The 16,037-nt window shown below is 44.7% G+C and overlaps 1 protein-coding gene across 6 annotated transcripts in view; it reads right to left on the reverse strand.

Annotated features, from left to right (window-relative positions):
• baiap2b (BAR/IMD domain containing adaptor protein 2b) overlaps positions 1–16,037 on the reverse strand; it is a 48,582-nt gene that overhangs the window by 31,758 nt on the left and 787 nt on the right. For 4 of the 6 annotated variants that reach the window (XM_026316428.1, XM_026316434.1, XM_026316433.1 and 1 more), the window contains exons 2-3: positions 3,983–4,058; positions 696–782 (exon numbers count right to left, since the gene is read on the reverse strand). In XM_026316428.1, the coding sequence (XP_026172213.1) occupies positions 696–782; positions 3,983–4,058 (163 nt within the window). Of the gene's footprint in view, positions 1–695; positions 783–3,982; positions 4,059–4,179; positions 4,231–16,037 lie in introns of those variants that run through there. The other 2 variants (XM_026316430.1, XM_026316431.1) reach the window with 2 other exon arrangements.

Below are 16,037 nucleotides of genomic sequence, written 5' to 3' on the forward strand. Positions count from 1 at the left end.
CTTACTTACTTCAGTCTAAAGTTCCCACCTGTGTCCTGTGCACCTAGACACTCTCACCTGGGCAAATTAACCCCAAACATGAGTCTATAATGAGAAGAACCAGAGCTAACCCAACCAAAACCAGACAACACACTGTGAGACCTGAGCAAGCTGTACAATTGTTCCCCACATCCTGCCGAAAGCAGCATTCAAATGAGAATATTTTTCATTTTCAGTATAAATAAACTCGTCTTATTATGAATAGAAAGCAAATTCACGTTGCTATGTGAATTCATTACTTGCTCACAGCAGTGCAAGATAAAAAACAACTGAAGAGCCTTTATCTTCTCTGAGTGTGAGGAAAACAAGAGATTAACCAAACGGGCATGCAGGGTTCAATCTTCCCAAATCATAATGTGTTTGACATTCTGACACTGACATTTGACATTATCCTTCATCATTTACCAATTAGAGATGATGCATCAAATAAGTTGCAAAGTGCAGTAAAAAGCAGAGTAATTTTCTGTTTAAGATTCACATAGTCTTTAAACACTGAGGAGAGAGGCTGTGTGGCTATGTGTGTGTGTGTGTGTGTGTGTCCGGTTTCAGGCTGGTCATCAGGTGCTTCTGCTCTACAAGTATCATCCCATTCACCAACTGCTTGTGCAACCCCCCTCCACCCCACCAGGGGCACTACAGCCACTACCAGGACTCACCAAGATCCTTAGAGCCTTGACTTTCGCTGGCCATCTCGCCCATCCGCACCAGAGCGTCGAAGTAGCCCTTTGCAGCATATGTGACACCTGGAAACATGGAAGCATTGGGCATCAGATCAAGGGTGCAGAGTTGAAATGATGTCTTCTTCAGCTCTGCAACCCTCCCCTACAGCGCCCCCCAGAGAGGCAAGGCTGGGCATGGGAAATAAAGAGCGACAGGCGGAAATGGAGACCAGGCAGGAAGAGAATAAAGCTCTATGGAAGCAACTACAAGGAACAGAGAGAAAGCTACAGACCAACCTCAAGCATTGTGAGTTAAAGAGGTGAAAACCTGTCTTCAGCACAAACTACTTTGGAATAAACCATTTAAAGAGTTTATCCAAATAACAGAAAGACAGTTTTACTTGTCCATGATGGTATTTAGCCATGTATGTGTCTAACTGTCCCTAACAGATAACAAGATCTGGGCTTTGGCAGCTGGTTCCATTTTACATCCAATTCTAGGGTTGGCAAAATATTGATGAAGTACATCTTTAAAACCCTCAACTGGACCATGGGAGCAACTCTGACAAGAAGCCTTCCACAGCAGTGATGTGAAGCACTCTGCAATTCAGATGCTGTATATCAGCATTACTCTCTGAATGCCCCGTCGCACACGCCAAGGACACTGGCTGAGACAAAACAGAGACTCAGGCCTTAAGAACAGAGACAAGATGCCCTCAAGCAGCAGCCATGGTGAATTAAAGCAGGTCAGGGAGGTAGATACACTGGGACTGACAGCCATGATGACAGTGGACATGTGTCCAGTCTGGAGATACATATGAATGAGGGCTGAGTTTATTACAGGGCCATCATGCTGATGGGTGTTTGAACTGCCGAGCACATGCAGAGAGTCCCAGGAGAGAGGAAAAGGACACAGTACTGGAACCTCCACATGGAAAGCAATGACAGTCTGTTCTGAGTTTAAGTTCACGTCTAGTTATTTTTGTGAGACGGCTGAGAGAAGCCCACAGAGACAGAGAGAGAAGCCCACTGCTATGCAGGTTATTGCTCTGAAAATGAAGATGGCTCTGGCCAGATGGTCTGTAAACATACAACACTATTTCATTTCTTTAATAAGGGAGTTTTGAGATGACTTCTGAAATAACTTCAGTTCTTTATCAAAACCATGAACTGGTAAATCTTTACACAGCAGTGCAACCAACCTTGGTGAGCTATGACAGAGACAAGCCTGGGATGAGTTAAAGCCCAGGTGGGACATGGGGATGTGAAAGAACCAGGGGGATGGGGGTGAGGCTAACATGGCTGGGTGAGCATGGCCAATTTAATCGATGTCCAGAAAAATCCCAGCCAAAAGGAGAGCAGGGGCCAGGCCAGGCAGGATTAGCTGGAGGAGATGTTTTGCTCATCTGTCAGCTGAAAAATGAAAGAGAGGTCGAAGAGTAGAAGAAGAAAGGAAGAACAGAGGAGGAAGGTCTGCTTGTAGAGGATTAGATCAGTGATGTTAGGAGGATACTGAGCAGAAGGTGTCGGTGCAAATGAAACACAAGCAAGAAAGAAGTCTGTGCATTACATCTTCTTTAAATCAGGTCTTCCACAACATCAGTCCAACGCTCCCTCAGATCACAGGAAACACAGATGTGATGCTGCAGCTTTGGCAGGTCAGAAAACATCTGCAGTTAAAACTGGACATTGGCCATAAAGTCTGTTATTCAATCTTTATATTATGTTTAACTGCTGTTCTGACAGTGTCTATATTCTGTGTAAGTGCCGTCAGTGTAATAAATTCTTAAACATATCAATAATTCTAGAAAACAACACTGATTAATGATGTTTTCTTCTTTAAAATAGCGAGGGTCTGCTGCATTTCTCAGTTTTATATTTTGTTCATTGATTCTCTGTGTTTTATATGAATAGAATAGTTTAAACTAATTGGAAACTGTATATTTCTCTTTGAGGCTCATGTTCTCCAGTTTTAACCTGGACTAGATGTGGTCTGACGTCAAACTACAATCCCAGTCTCTGCTCTCATTCACACGTGGAGCCTCGCTCATGTTCTTCAGACTTGCAGGGGTCTGCAGGTTGATGGCCCCTGTCTGCCACAGAGCTGCACTGACCGTCAGAGTAAGGATTTTAATAAAGGTGTAGTGTCTGGGCTGAGCGTCACATCCCAAACCACTGTCCACACATCCACTCCAACAAAATCCCACATGCTTTTAGAGCCAATCAAACAAAACAGGCCAAATCAGCTTCTTCCTGCAACACAGTGATCTTCACAGTCCTGAGGACGCAAACGTGCCACCTGCCCTAAAAATAAATAAAAATAAAAAGTCACTGGCATTTTTCCAGTGGCAATAGATGCTCGCTGGGTGCCCGACCCTGTGCTGCGCTGCTCTACTCTAAATCCAGCCTCTGTGCCTCTGCCTGGCATTGATGAAGTGTAATCCCCACTCAGGGAGTCGCAGGGCTATTTTTAGCCTTATCTATCAGACTGGAGTGAGGCCTCCTGTCTGGGTTCTGTGGGCTGCTCTGTCCTCCCTGCATTTCCCCTCCTAGAACTCATCTTAAAGTCCTTGAGTTTCTGATTCTCTATTTTTCTCTCGATCCTTTTTCATTTTCTCTCTTCCTGTTTTTATTTCTTTACCCTGGTTTGTCCTGGATACCGGCTCCATCTGTTCTCCTTTCTTCTGCCCCACTGGGAGTGCTGGTATTCTCACAACTCCTCCTGTTCCACTTCCCATTGGCTTATGCTCTACTTAGTCCCCCCCTCAAGACATTTCCAACACTTTTGTCTTTAACCTTGAGCAACTGCTGCATATACACCTCAAGCTCACTTTTTCTCTCTCTCACACACACGACCATGCAAACACGCCTGTGAAGCCACAGAAAGCAATGACAGGACAAACAGTAACGTGGACAGTTTACAGCTGATGAACTGATGCTGGCGGGACAACGTGAGGACATGGACATCAAACCACAGAATGTCGCCTCAAACAAAATCTTTAACATTTGAAACAGAGAATATTCCACTGATGGAGACATTACTGCTGTCACAAGTTTAAAGCCAGGATGTCAGGGATGAGGATTTTGAGGGGGACTTTGATGTAGACATCAGATACTAGAAACCAGTGAATATCTGAGCTGTCACAACAGCTCATGTCTCCCCGAGATTAATCTGAGAAAATATAAAAGCAGCTCCAAGTGTCGGGTCAGTTGGCCCTCTGCCTGGACTACGGGACAGACAGCAGAAATGAAAAAGGAAAACTAGAAATGGCTTGTGTACTCACTGGTCAGCGCCTTCTCGTAGCTTTTTCCCATGGCTATGAAGTTCCTCAAGCAGGGATTAAACTGCTCCATGATGGACTGGAAAGGAGGAAAAGAAAACAGCACGTTTAGTTAGTCAAGAAGCAGGAAAGATCCAGATACAAACCCTGATATGAGCTCTGATGACAGAGCACCACAGTTTAATAGGGCACAGCCATACACAGCAGAGTCAGCCGAGGCAGCCAGGAGGAGCAGCCGGGACTCATTTCAGACTCACAGCGAGGACAGGGGGATGAAACAGAGGGGAAAAGAACGAGAAAGAGAAAAGGAGGACATGTCCTTGTGTGTAAATGCTGTGGTGTAATTGAGTGTGTGTGTGTTTAGGTAGCAGGTCACTATTTCCTCTCACCTCCCCTACTGTCTCCATCAAAATAAAACCTGGTTTTGGCTGCAGACTCCCTCCACTCAGCAGCAGACCTGGACCCATCCCTGCTTCCCTTCACCTCCCTAACACTTCCCAGACTCTGGCACACTGCTCCTGCTAATTGCCTTTTCTAAAAGGGTCAGTTCAACCAAGCTGCAAATACAACATAGTTTCTCTCTTATCTCTGGAGGTTTCTAGTCCTCTAACTCCAATATCTCAAATTTTATAAAATAAAACCATAAAATATCTGCATGGGTACCTACAATTACTGATGAGTAATGTTTCTGTAACAGACCAATCTCCTCGACATGCACACGCATTTAAAGCAACACATAAAGTGAAATCTCCAGTGTGCATCGCTGATGGTCCAGTGTGAGCCAGCACACAGGCAGTGGAGCGTGTCCACATCCAGAACAAACTACAAACAAAGTCCTGAGCCTTCGTTCACAAGTGAAGGAACAGAACAAGAAACAGTTTTCTGTCTGTCTGTCTGTGTGTGCAGTGACCCAGCCTCCTCCTCCAAGCTTCCTTTTCATTTCTGCTGCGTCTTCAGCAGAACCCAGCAATTTAAAGACATGCAATTTTCTCTGGCTTTCTTTTCGAACTTTGAAAGGGCAGGATTGTTAGACAGACAGTGATGGCAGCAGAGAGAAGGTGAAGGGAGCGAGGCAGAGTTGGAGGACAGAGGAGGCTCAGACACATAGAAACTATAAGGTACTCAACATTGCACTGATTAAGAAGCATCTTTTTAATAATCCAGGCACGGCTCCACCAGCGTTCAATACATCAATAGCTCGTTGTCAGTAAAATCTCTATCGAAATGATGTGCAATCCTGCAACAAAAATGCCAGGGGGAGTAAACAGCACATTACAGAGACAAAGGAGAAGCTTAGGCAGCTTTTGTGATGGACTGGAGCCAGCACCATCCAAGCTGAGCTGCTCACTAGCTCAGCAGTTCAGTAACCTGGAAGTACTCCCTGTGACACCAAGCATCTAGAAGGGGCAAGGTCAATGGGAATACAAGAGGAAAACACAAAAGGAATCGAGAGACTGGAGAATGAGCATAAGGCACCTGGAGTGGAGGACAACTGTCTTTTCACTGTGAGGAATGCCTGCTAATGCACAACAGTCACCTTGGTGCACAAACTTCACCATGACTTCAAAAAAGGAAGCAGAAAGTAGGACAGGACGGCACAGGGGTGCAAGAGAAATGGGCCGACTGCCCAGTGAACAGGGAGATGGAACAGCTTCAAGGAGATGGACAGATTTTCACCTATGTCAGGCTGAAGTGGATTTAAGGAAATTCCTGACTGGTATTTCTGATTAAAACCATCCTGCTGGGGATTCTGGGGAGGATTTTCAGACACTGTGCCACAGTGATGTTGTAATTACCAAGCAGGAAAAGAGTCTCTGCTCTGTGCTTTTCTGGGGACAAACCTATTTATACCCCGACTCCCTCTCGCCCCTCTCTCCCAACTTTGGGTGTATTTTATGTTACGCAGGGTGTCGGTTGCAGAATAAACCAAGTGAGTGGACACGCTCCAGCAGCAGTAATCATTGCGGTGGCTGTTTCCCCGTTTGGCAAGAAGAAATAGACGAGCTACAAAAGAATAAAAATAGAAGATGGAGAGCAGCCCGGTTCTCAGGGCTAAATAAACAGAAGACTGGGGAAGATCTTTGTAACAAGGTGTGTGTTCTCATGCCAATCAGGAAGTGAATGAATGATGAGCTGTGTTATATAACCACTGTCAGACAGGTCCAGCCTCATGTATCGCAGTCAGTGCAACTATTACATTACTTCCACAGATTTATACCATCGGCAAGTAGAGCAGCAAGCAAAAAGGGAAATATATGACGTAATAAATGATTTGTTTTTGACTGTTTTCAGCTTGAATAAATACATTTAAAAACATCGGAGTTTAATTCAACATTTGGTCAGTACTGGACTGGTCTGGTCTAACTGCCTGGTTACAGCTGTGACCAGGAGCAGGGCCTCCTCTGATCAGCACCTGTCAGTCACCATCAGTGCTGCCCTGCACATGCTAATTTTAAATTCTGTTTTTCCCTCATGACTATGGACTTAAGCAGGATAATTTAATAGGATCACTAGCTTGGCCGGACCTGGTTTAATCAACACAATCAGTCCAGCTGAGGCCGATTAGCATTCCACTGAATGAAAGACCATATTTGACTGGTTCATGGGAAATGAGAAGGATTACCGAGCAAATGCTGCTTTGTCTCACTTTGCCCGTGCGCTTCTGTCACGTGTTTTAATTGACTCACTAATCACCTTCACCAATTAAGAGCCAAAGCTCGAGAACAATACGGGGATTGTCTTATCACGTTGCAGCTTTCATGAGCAGGCTTCATCTCTGACAAACAGTAAAGAATGTTATCAGGAAGCCAAATAGCCGAATACCAACTACTTTGTTGAAACTGTCATCTAGATACAAACAGCGATAAATATACTCAGAGACTTCCTTTTACTCATCTCAGGCTGATTCCATCCGCAGATGATGAAACACTGTTTTTAATCAATCCATTATGCAACTTCACTGTCACTGATGCAGCATTTTTTAATGTCCTGACTCTGGCAGGAGCAGCCAAAAAGCCACAGTGGAGCTAAATACTTTCAAATCCACCACAAAGTGATATCAAAGGTCCTACAGGGAAAATAGAAAAGTTACTACAAAAAATTAGATGAGCTAAGTGCAACTAACTGAGGGAAAAGTGCGTCATTTTACAGAAAAGGTAACTAGATGAAGTCATGCATTACCATGATAAAGCGCTTGTTTATCATTTTATGATCTGCCAGCCTTTGGTTGAGCTTCAGTTACAGACAGGCAAATAAAACTGCTTAATAACAGAGAGGAAATCCTGGTTAAAAGGAACCAACATCAAATACTGCTCTGGTACTGAGAGCAAACCACAGGCTCCAGTGTCAGAGTCAGAGCTGTTTTTCCAGAAGAACGTGCCGTTTGAAAATGAAAAGCTGTCTGTGATCACGGCCTGAAAATATGTTTATCCTAAGAAAACAATCCTGTGGACTGTCGCACCTTCTCATCTTCTGTTTCAGAGCGTCGGCACAGTTTCTGCTTGGTCATGAAAGATCAAATATCTCCCAGTTTTCTAAAAGAAAGCCAATGCTGTTTTTAGATTTAGTGCCACTGGGGCCGTAACAGACAGATAATGTGAGGAGTGGTAGCAGCACCAAGGTTAATAGATCCTTCAGAGCGAATGGACACAGTGTCCCATGACAGATGTGGAGCAGAGCCAGAGGTTATACAAGCTATTAACAAAGGAGGGGTTACATACACGGTTTAAACTAATTTCTATAGTGTTTCTGACATGCTAAGATGTATAAGTATCCAAAGTTAAGGTGCTCACTGTGACAAACAACACTGCCCAATTTGTTAAACTGCAGTTAAAACTCTCTAAGGAAAGAAAAGAGAAAAGAAAAACTGCAGGAACAAAATTAATTTAAACGTAAAAGTTGAATCTGTGAATTAAAATTATATCTATAACTAACAAAAAAAGTACAATATGTAGAGGGGAAAACATGATTCGCTTCACATGAATACGTTCAACTACGGTATCACCCACAGGTAAGCTCACTCACAGGTAAACAGAGAGAATAAAGCTCAGAAAACAAGCAGCATTAAGAACACTGTGACCTAGCTGGCTGTGCCATGACGGTGCAGTATGTCTCTATATGTGTGTGTGTGTGTGTGTTTGTCCTCGACAGCTGGCGGCAGGACACAAGTGTATGTGGGCTGAGTCAGAGCCTTCATAAACAGCAGCAGGTTCATATCATGTTGGGGCGTAAATTACTGTAAAGCCCAAGCAGCCATGTGGCACCATTAGACCGTGCTGTGCCACTCGCTGCCAAACAGATTAACCAGTAAGAAGGGACCTGGCAACCCCAGCGAGGAGGGAGGGGCAGGGACGGACCAGGTGGAGATAATGTAAAAATACCTACGTGAAAACAACCGACCTCAGGCAATTGATCCATATTTCTGTTATCAGTATTACAGTATACTGGTAAAATAGAGTATTGATCAGCTGGTTGGGACACCATTAATCATCATGCAAATCAATGCATACAGCATTTTTAATGTCAGGTACCAAGAAGAACTGGTTTGGTGATTTGTAAGTCAAAGGTCTCGTAGACATCAGTTAAAACTGTGACTAACTAGGAGATAAGATGAATTTGTTTGTTCCACTGTGGGGAAATTCCAAAATATTAGATAATAATAAAATGAGATGAGATAAACTTAATTCATGCACAAAGAGAAATTCAGGAATGTGGTTATGAGCTGAGTTTTTCCAGATTATATGTCACAAAATGCTGGTTCCAGAAGTACCTCGATGCATTTCACTGCATTTCACTGCATTTCATGTCACTTCTCCTTTTCACCAGGATCTGATGTTGGAACCAGGGAGGTGACGTCATGTCACATGAAGTCACTCACATATAAACAAAGAGTCAACAGTTTCGGTGTTGATAAGTAAGGTTTGCTCTCTGTTTGGCTGCTGTTTGCAAGTATGAACTCTCGTTATGAAGGTTAACCAGATTATACACACACACACACACACACACACACACACAACATACACAAAAAACCGACACAGCAAAGGTCGTTTACTCCAGGTGGTCGCCCTGGAAACAGGTAAGACTTGTGCAGCGTGAGTTTGCACTCGCACATCAAGGTGACCTCTCGTCACCAAGTCGACTGTGTGTATGTGTGTGAGAACGTATGTCGTCCCCTCTTCATAATCTGCCACCACACGCCTGTTTTTCACCATGTCAGCTGTTTGAACACTCGTCACTCACACACACACTGACGGTGCAGAAGCAATCCGACATCAACGTGTGATGTTTTCAGTCAAACAGCACATGCACCACCCAGAAAACATCCGTTGTGCTTTTAGCAGCTGAGAGCTAAGTCATTTCAGGGAAAGGTTATTTAAACAATCGTCTAATTTATTGTTAGAAATTACAGAAATTTCCTGTGAGCCTCCTGGGTCTCTGGTCACTTGTAATTGAAATAAATCCTGCAAACCCCTCTGGTGAACCTCACACCTTCTTGCACATCTTCTCCAGAGGTGAGATCATCAAACAGTGGAAACTATAACATGGCCTTTTACCAATGTACATTCAATATTTAATATATTATAGGTGTGTAGGAGGAAGGAGGGCTAGGCCTCTGGCTAAAAAACTACTTACAACCTTATTGCAACAAGGTTAATTATTTTGTCTTGTTTATTCATCACAATATTAAGAGAACAGCAACTCCTAAAAAATAAGTAACAGACTTTAATTAAAGCTGGTGGAGCATTAGGCCAAGGGCCATGAAACAAGTGACTAGCTGCTGGCAAAGATCTAGGGATCTCTTTAAAAATGTCTTAAGCTTGTGATATAAGCTGTATTTGAATTTTGTTTTCATGTTGAGAAGGGTACGGAAAACGCCAGAGATCCCACTGCATTATAGCTTGTAAGTGGCTGTGATAAGCTGATGTACATACGTTACATCCATTAGGGTGTTGCTGCTGTCCCTCATCATTCTGTCTCTCAGGAAGTGGCCATTATTTGCTTCTGCTCAGTCAGTGTGACAATCACCACGCTAAAGCAGCACTGCTTCAACGCCTGCAGAAATTCAGTGCTGTGTGTGTGAGTGTATGACTGTGTGTGAACTCAGCCAATTTCCCTTTCAGATGAGCTCTTATCTGCGTGCAGAGGCAGAGTCAGCCCCACCATTCTACAGATGCAGCTGGAGGAGGGGACAGGAGGGAAGGGGCACTTCCAGCGCCACATATGGAAATGCTGGTATTTCCCCCATGACAGGGCAACCCATCGTTATTCACCTCACGTTCGGCTCATACCACAGGAAAGCTGATGGGGTGGTGGGCGAGGTGAGACAGAGGAGGGAGTCTCCATCGCCGCCATGGGAGCCAAATGATCATCGTCATCGCCTCAGACTGAAGCATCCGCATTGGTCGACACGACTCGCTTCTCATTTTACACACACACACACACACACACACACACACACACACATGAATCAACACATGCTCACATATACACACACTGTATGTTCACATGTGCAAAGTGAAGACTGAAAATATCACTGGAGTGGTCAGGCTTCGACAGCCAGACATTTTTGGCAACATTTCCTGTGCAGACATGATGCCAGGACCTGCTGTGTATCATGCAGGAGTGTGTGTTGGTTGTGGTATTAAAAGGATGAAGCTGAGTGCAGCAGCGAGATAATGGCGTGTTTCATCTTTAAAGCCCTGAGCACACCGTGTCGGTTCCCCTTTTCACCTTCTGACCTTAGATTCCAGATTAAAGGTCACTCGGGAGCTCAGCCTTCAATTAAACACACACACACACTGACACACAAATACAAGTAGTGCAGCAGAAGATTCCTGCTTTTTCTTGCCTCTCAGGCCTTTTCTCCATTAATTTCAACCTAATTAGAGTGAGGGAAGAGCAGCTGATCCACAGGCTTGTCTCCTCATTGTGCTTCCATTTATTTTGTCCTATTCTCTGTCTCTCTTCAGAGATCCGACCCAGTAACTTCCCTTTCATCCTCTGCCAACCTCCTGCTTTCTGACAGCCTCCACCTCTCCTCCCCGATCTCCCTCCAGCGTAAGTTAGATAACCTACTGATGTGTTAAAGGCTGCCGACGTGCTGCACACACACAGCAGCTGCCAGCAGTTATGTTGTATGACAGCCATGAAAGCTGAAATATAACAGAGCAGTGGGGGGATTCTAAATAACGAAGAATAGCTCCAGACACTCACTCATGTGCTGGTCTGATGCCTTCACCCTTCTGGGTGATGATTTTAGGGGCTAGTTGTGCTTAAAGACAAATATTTAAACATTAAAAACAGGACGCCAATGAATTGTGCTCCAGAGCATCACAACACAACAAAAAAAAAAAAAGAATGCAACCATATCACACTGCCAGTTACATAACTGAACCTGTTGAATACCTACAGTGCTTGCTTATATACATACAAACACATTCTCTGGGGGTTGCTGGGAAATGTAGGCATTCCCTGACTACAGTAGAGACGAGATGACCTAAAAGGCGTATTAACTGGCCTTAAAGAGAGTTATAGCTGTACATGCCTTAAGCCTCACAAACAGCATCAGGTCCTGTTTACAGACACGACTGTCTTGTGCTGTTATGGCTACCTTGTTAGCAAACAACAGCCTAATGTAATATTATCATACTGGAGTTGTGTATGTCCATCTGATGAATGAAATCCAATATTCACCCTCCACATTGCTTTGACTTGGTTTCTACCAACTCCTGAGAAAAGTATATGGCTCATTAGCTGCTAAATGTTCCACTTTCTTCACTGACTCTGCTTGTAGAATGTGTTGCACTGCTGCTTCCTGCAGCTGTGACCCACTGTCAGCTTGTCCGAGCTCATTTCTTTCTAAAGTTGTCTTCGAACTCTAACTAAGCCTTGCACGGATCAGTAACAGCTACGTCCAGCTAAGAGAGCTGGTAATCATTCCCTTCAAATCAGAAGTAATGCTTGCTCAGTGCAGATTAAATTGCGTGACTGGTTCCCCTTGTACCTGCCTGCACTGTTCACTGCTTACATAACATACCCATACACCCCACAACAGTCAGACAGCGTCACAGTGACGCTTGCAAACACTGCTGCTGCCCAAAGATCAGTAACAAGGCACAAAGCTTGAACAAAGCCTGGAGCTGGAGGGGGCAGAGTATTCTGCAGGGACAGAAGCATAAAAGCTGTTGATGCGTCGCCAAACAGAGACAATGGAGGTGAAACCAATGTCACTAATCTGAGGTTTGAGACCATCACACTGGAGAAATCCTGCCTTAGAAGAGCATTTGGATTCAGGATGTTGCTTTGCACATGAGCACAGAGGCTAGAAGCTCGGGTTCATCCCAAACAACCTCAGATGTGAACGTAGCAGCTCAATCTGCCTGATCGGTTCTGAGGCTGCACATGACCCCAGAGCATCTTTTCAGTGTGAAAGAAGAAAGTGGAAGAAGAGAAGCATGCAGAGGAAGCTTTCTGCAAGAGCCCCCTTTTTTCTTCAGTCCATCTACTGCTGCAATTTATCTTTTCCCCAACAGATGTTCAGCCTCTCACCTGCAGTGCTCTGCCTCCAACAGCTGGCTGCATGTGAGCTGGAGAACATACAATAAACTGGCAGAAACTAAGACAGCAGGCTAGATCCCAATCCAATAAAAATCATATGACTCACTGCAGTTGGGGTGTAAACATTTCTGTGGCAGCACAACTGAAAAAAACCGCTGCAAAACTACTACTGTTGACTGAAATTGTGTTTTTGTTCACTGGTCTAAGAAAAGAAAAGGCTCTAGACAGAAAACACTGAACAGATTGTGCTCGTGTGACTGTGGGGATAAAGTGTTCGGTAGCATTACTCACAAACCCCCACACATTGGACAAAAACTCCTCCCTGGAGAACAAATAGCTTGGAGCCAAAACTATGTGCTCTCTCTCCAAGGAGGAATTTCTGAGCACTACCATCGCCTCGAGGTTGGACTTGAAAATATGACAATATTTACTGAGGGCTTTATGGCTCCAATCACTTGAGGATGCTGCCTGATGACAGTGAAGACAAACTCATGCAGCACTCCTGTCACCTTAAGAAGTGACTGACAGATGCCTAAATCGACAGCTTCTGTCAATAATGAATTACACAACAATAAGGCTGAGTGATTTCCATGGTTTCTGTCGTGAAGTGAATCAGACCCAGAGAACAAGCTCAGCCTGAAGGAGACACTCAAGTTAAAAGCTACACTCCAACACCGTCTGCTCCACTTCTTCATTTACAACTTAAGAGCATCACCACATATGTTAAGAAATGTGACACCAGCCAGATCAGGCTTTTCACCCAGACAATGAGGAAACGACTGCACTCATTTTCTGGAGAGCTGCAGTTAATTATTGTTACCGCTAATCTGCTGATTTTTTTTTTTTTTTTACCAGTGTCAGAAAACAATGAAAACCCTGAGTAACACCTTCCAGCAGTTCAGAACCAAAAAATACTCAACAGAAAAGTGAGAAAATCATCAGACGCTCACACCTGAGCAGCTGGAACCAGAAAATCCTGATTCATGAATAATCTGCCAAACTTCATTTTGAACCAGCGACACCAAAAACAAACATCTGTTTTTTTTTTCCCATTGAAACAACAGAGTTTATCCTGATATCACAACATAAACCTACACCCTTGAAGATGATTTGATCATGTTAACCACACCTGCTGCCCTCAGGTGCATGTGATGGAAAAAAAACCTTGGGCGAGGATAAGCAGCAAAATGGCTGAATGTGTGTGCACAGACACACACACGGCAAAAAGACAGATTCTAAAAACAGTCACCTCCACTCCTGAATCCACTCCTGCCACCAAAACATCAACCTGAGCGGCCTCGCCCAACACACCAGCTTCGGCCAACAAAAGGAGGGATTACAACGCTGGCTAGACACACTGCTGAACAAACACAAACACACAGATGGGGTTTGTTCAGTAAATGCCACAACTTGAGGTAACGTAGTTTGTCCACATTGTCAGCTGCTAATGAACACAGACCTAAAATTCCATCAAAGCCAATCCAGAGGGACGTTCCCCTGAACACTTCAATCCTCATGACCCAGAGGTTTCCCTGCGTTATCTGCATTCCCTAATGTGAAGCTGCATATTATTACAGAGCCAGATACAGCACCAGCCGCTCTACGGTACAGTATGGGTCTGACAAACAGGCTGCACACACATACAGTCGTGAGACACTGCCCACACACACACACACACACACACACACACTCGCATCCGCCAGTGTGAGTCATCCAAAAATTACATTCAGCATCTCGTCTCAGCAGCAGAGCAGGAGGTTAAGGCTTAGGGCTTCCATTGTCGAGATGGAGTTATTCTGCTCTGGCAGCCAATCGTCTAACAAAGGGAGAAAACAAACAGCATATGGAGCAGAAAATAAATGACTGTTCATTCAGGACCGGGCCGATGTATGTTTACAGTAAAAACACAAGGGAATAACCCGACCACACTCTAACAGTCTGTTCACAGCAGCTGTGTCTGTTTATTATTACTAAATACCTAAAATCTCAGGTTTCAACTTTTTAACTCAAATGACGACCAGTGACATATTCACACTTTAATCTGGGACCCCTCAGTTCAACATTTATACTTCAGTCCATTAAAAAACATCTGCTGGCAGCAGCACACACCCTGACCACTTCACTGCAACGTGTTTCTGGAGCTGATGTTCCTGATCCCCATCATCATGCTGCCTGATTTCATCGCTGACATTTGTGGTCTCAGTGAAAATCAGACTTGAGTGTTATCTAAAGGGAGCTGGCACCTCCAGGCCTCTTCATCTGCCGTGCCTTTAATGAATTAATGAAGACCTGTTAGCTTCTCGAAACACAGCCCCCCATAGAGCTTAGCGCCGGATCATTGGATCAACCCAGAACCACTCCGGGCTCCACCACTGCAGCACCAGCTGCCACACCAGCAGCAGGTCAGATTGGCAGCCGTGCTCTGCCCCCCATCAGTCCATCCTGGTGCAGCTGCTGAGAACAGGTGGAAACCTGCATTTCTGCATGATGCTATTTTCATAGTCCACCCTATTCCATCTCATCTGAAGCTGCAACTGATGGTCATGTTTTTTATTCATGAATTCATTTGGTATGAAAGCTGCCAGGAAAGACTAAAAACAAAAGGCTGATCCCATCTTCATATTCCTTATATTGTTCCTGATTACTGATCAACCCATCACACTAGTCCTCACAAAGAACTGTGTCTGTATCATCACAGAACCAGCTCCCTGACACATCAGCCCTCTCACCAATACAACCCACAGAAACCTGCCAACACAGAGCGCCTGCCCTTTACGTGCAACTGATACCACCATTAGAGCCCTTTCAAAATAAAAGGCTATTTTCTTTGTGTGTGTTTTGTGAAGCCTCAGGTCAGCAGCCTGAAATGGCTAAATTATCATGGTGGCCTGTACCACACAAGGAACCAGGAACTCCCACTGACTAGAGCTGCACAAACACAACTTCAGCTCAGTGAGCACACATCATGACATCCTGTATGAGGAAGAAGCAATGACAAGTTTCCTCACATGAAGAAAAACCTTCTGACCTGCAGAGCTGCCCTGAGCACAGCCCCACCATGTCTGGGTCCCCACCATGTCTGGGCCCCCCACCAGCACTGCTGCCTCTACAAGTGCAGGCTGGTCTGATTTCCACTGAGCTGCTGGTGTTCAGCTTCATTTTCCCCTCAGAGGAAACCGAGTTACTGGATGAGACTGTGACTGTTCTTACATTCAACCCGTCACCCAGTACCAGTCCACCCATAACACAGACACAGCTCAGCACACAAATCCGCACAGTAAGCACCACATATGGAGAGCGCTGGGTCCAGTGAGGACTAATGAATGAATGATCTACTTTCCCTGAGGCAGGTGAGGTCTAGTTCAGCTCCTCCCCAGCAGGGTTCCCAGCCTGGCGCTGAAATGACCCGACTCTGAGGAAAACTGAGGTTCGGTCGCAGCAGGAAAATTGACATGACTGGCACGCACCATTATGGCAAATAAAGCGATGTAAGCAGGGCCAC

Source organism: Mastacembelus armatus, chromosome 19 (genome assembly GCF_900324485.2).
Source record: "Mastacembelus armatus chromosome 19, fMasArm1.2, whole genome shotgun sequence".
In the NCBI taxonomy this organism is placed as follows: domain Eukaryota; kingdom Metazoa; phylum Chordata; class Actinopteri; order Synbranchiformes; family Mastacembelidae; genus Mastacembelus; species Mastacembelus armatus.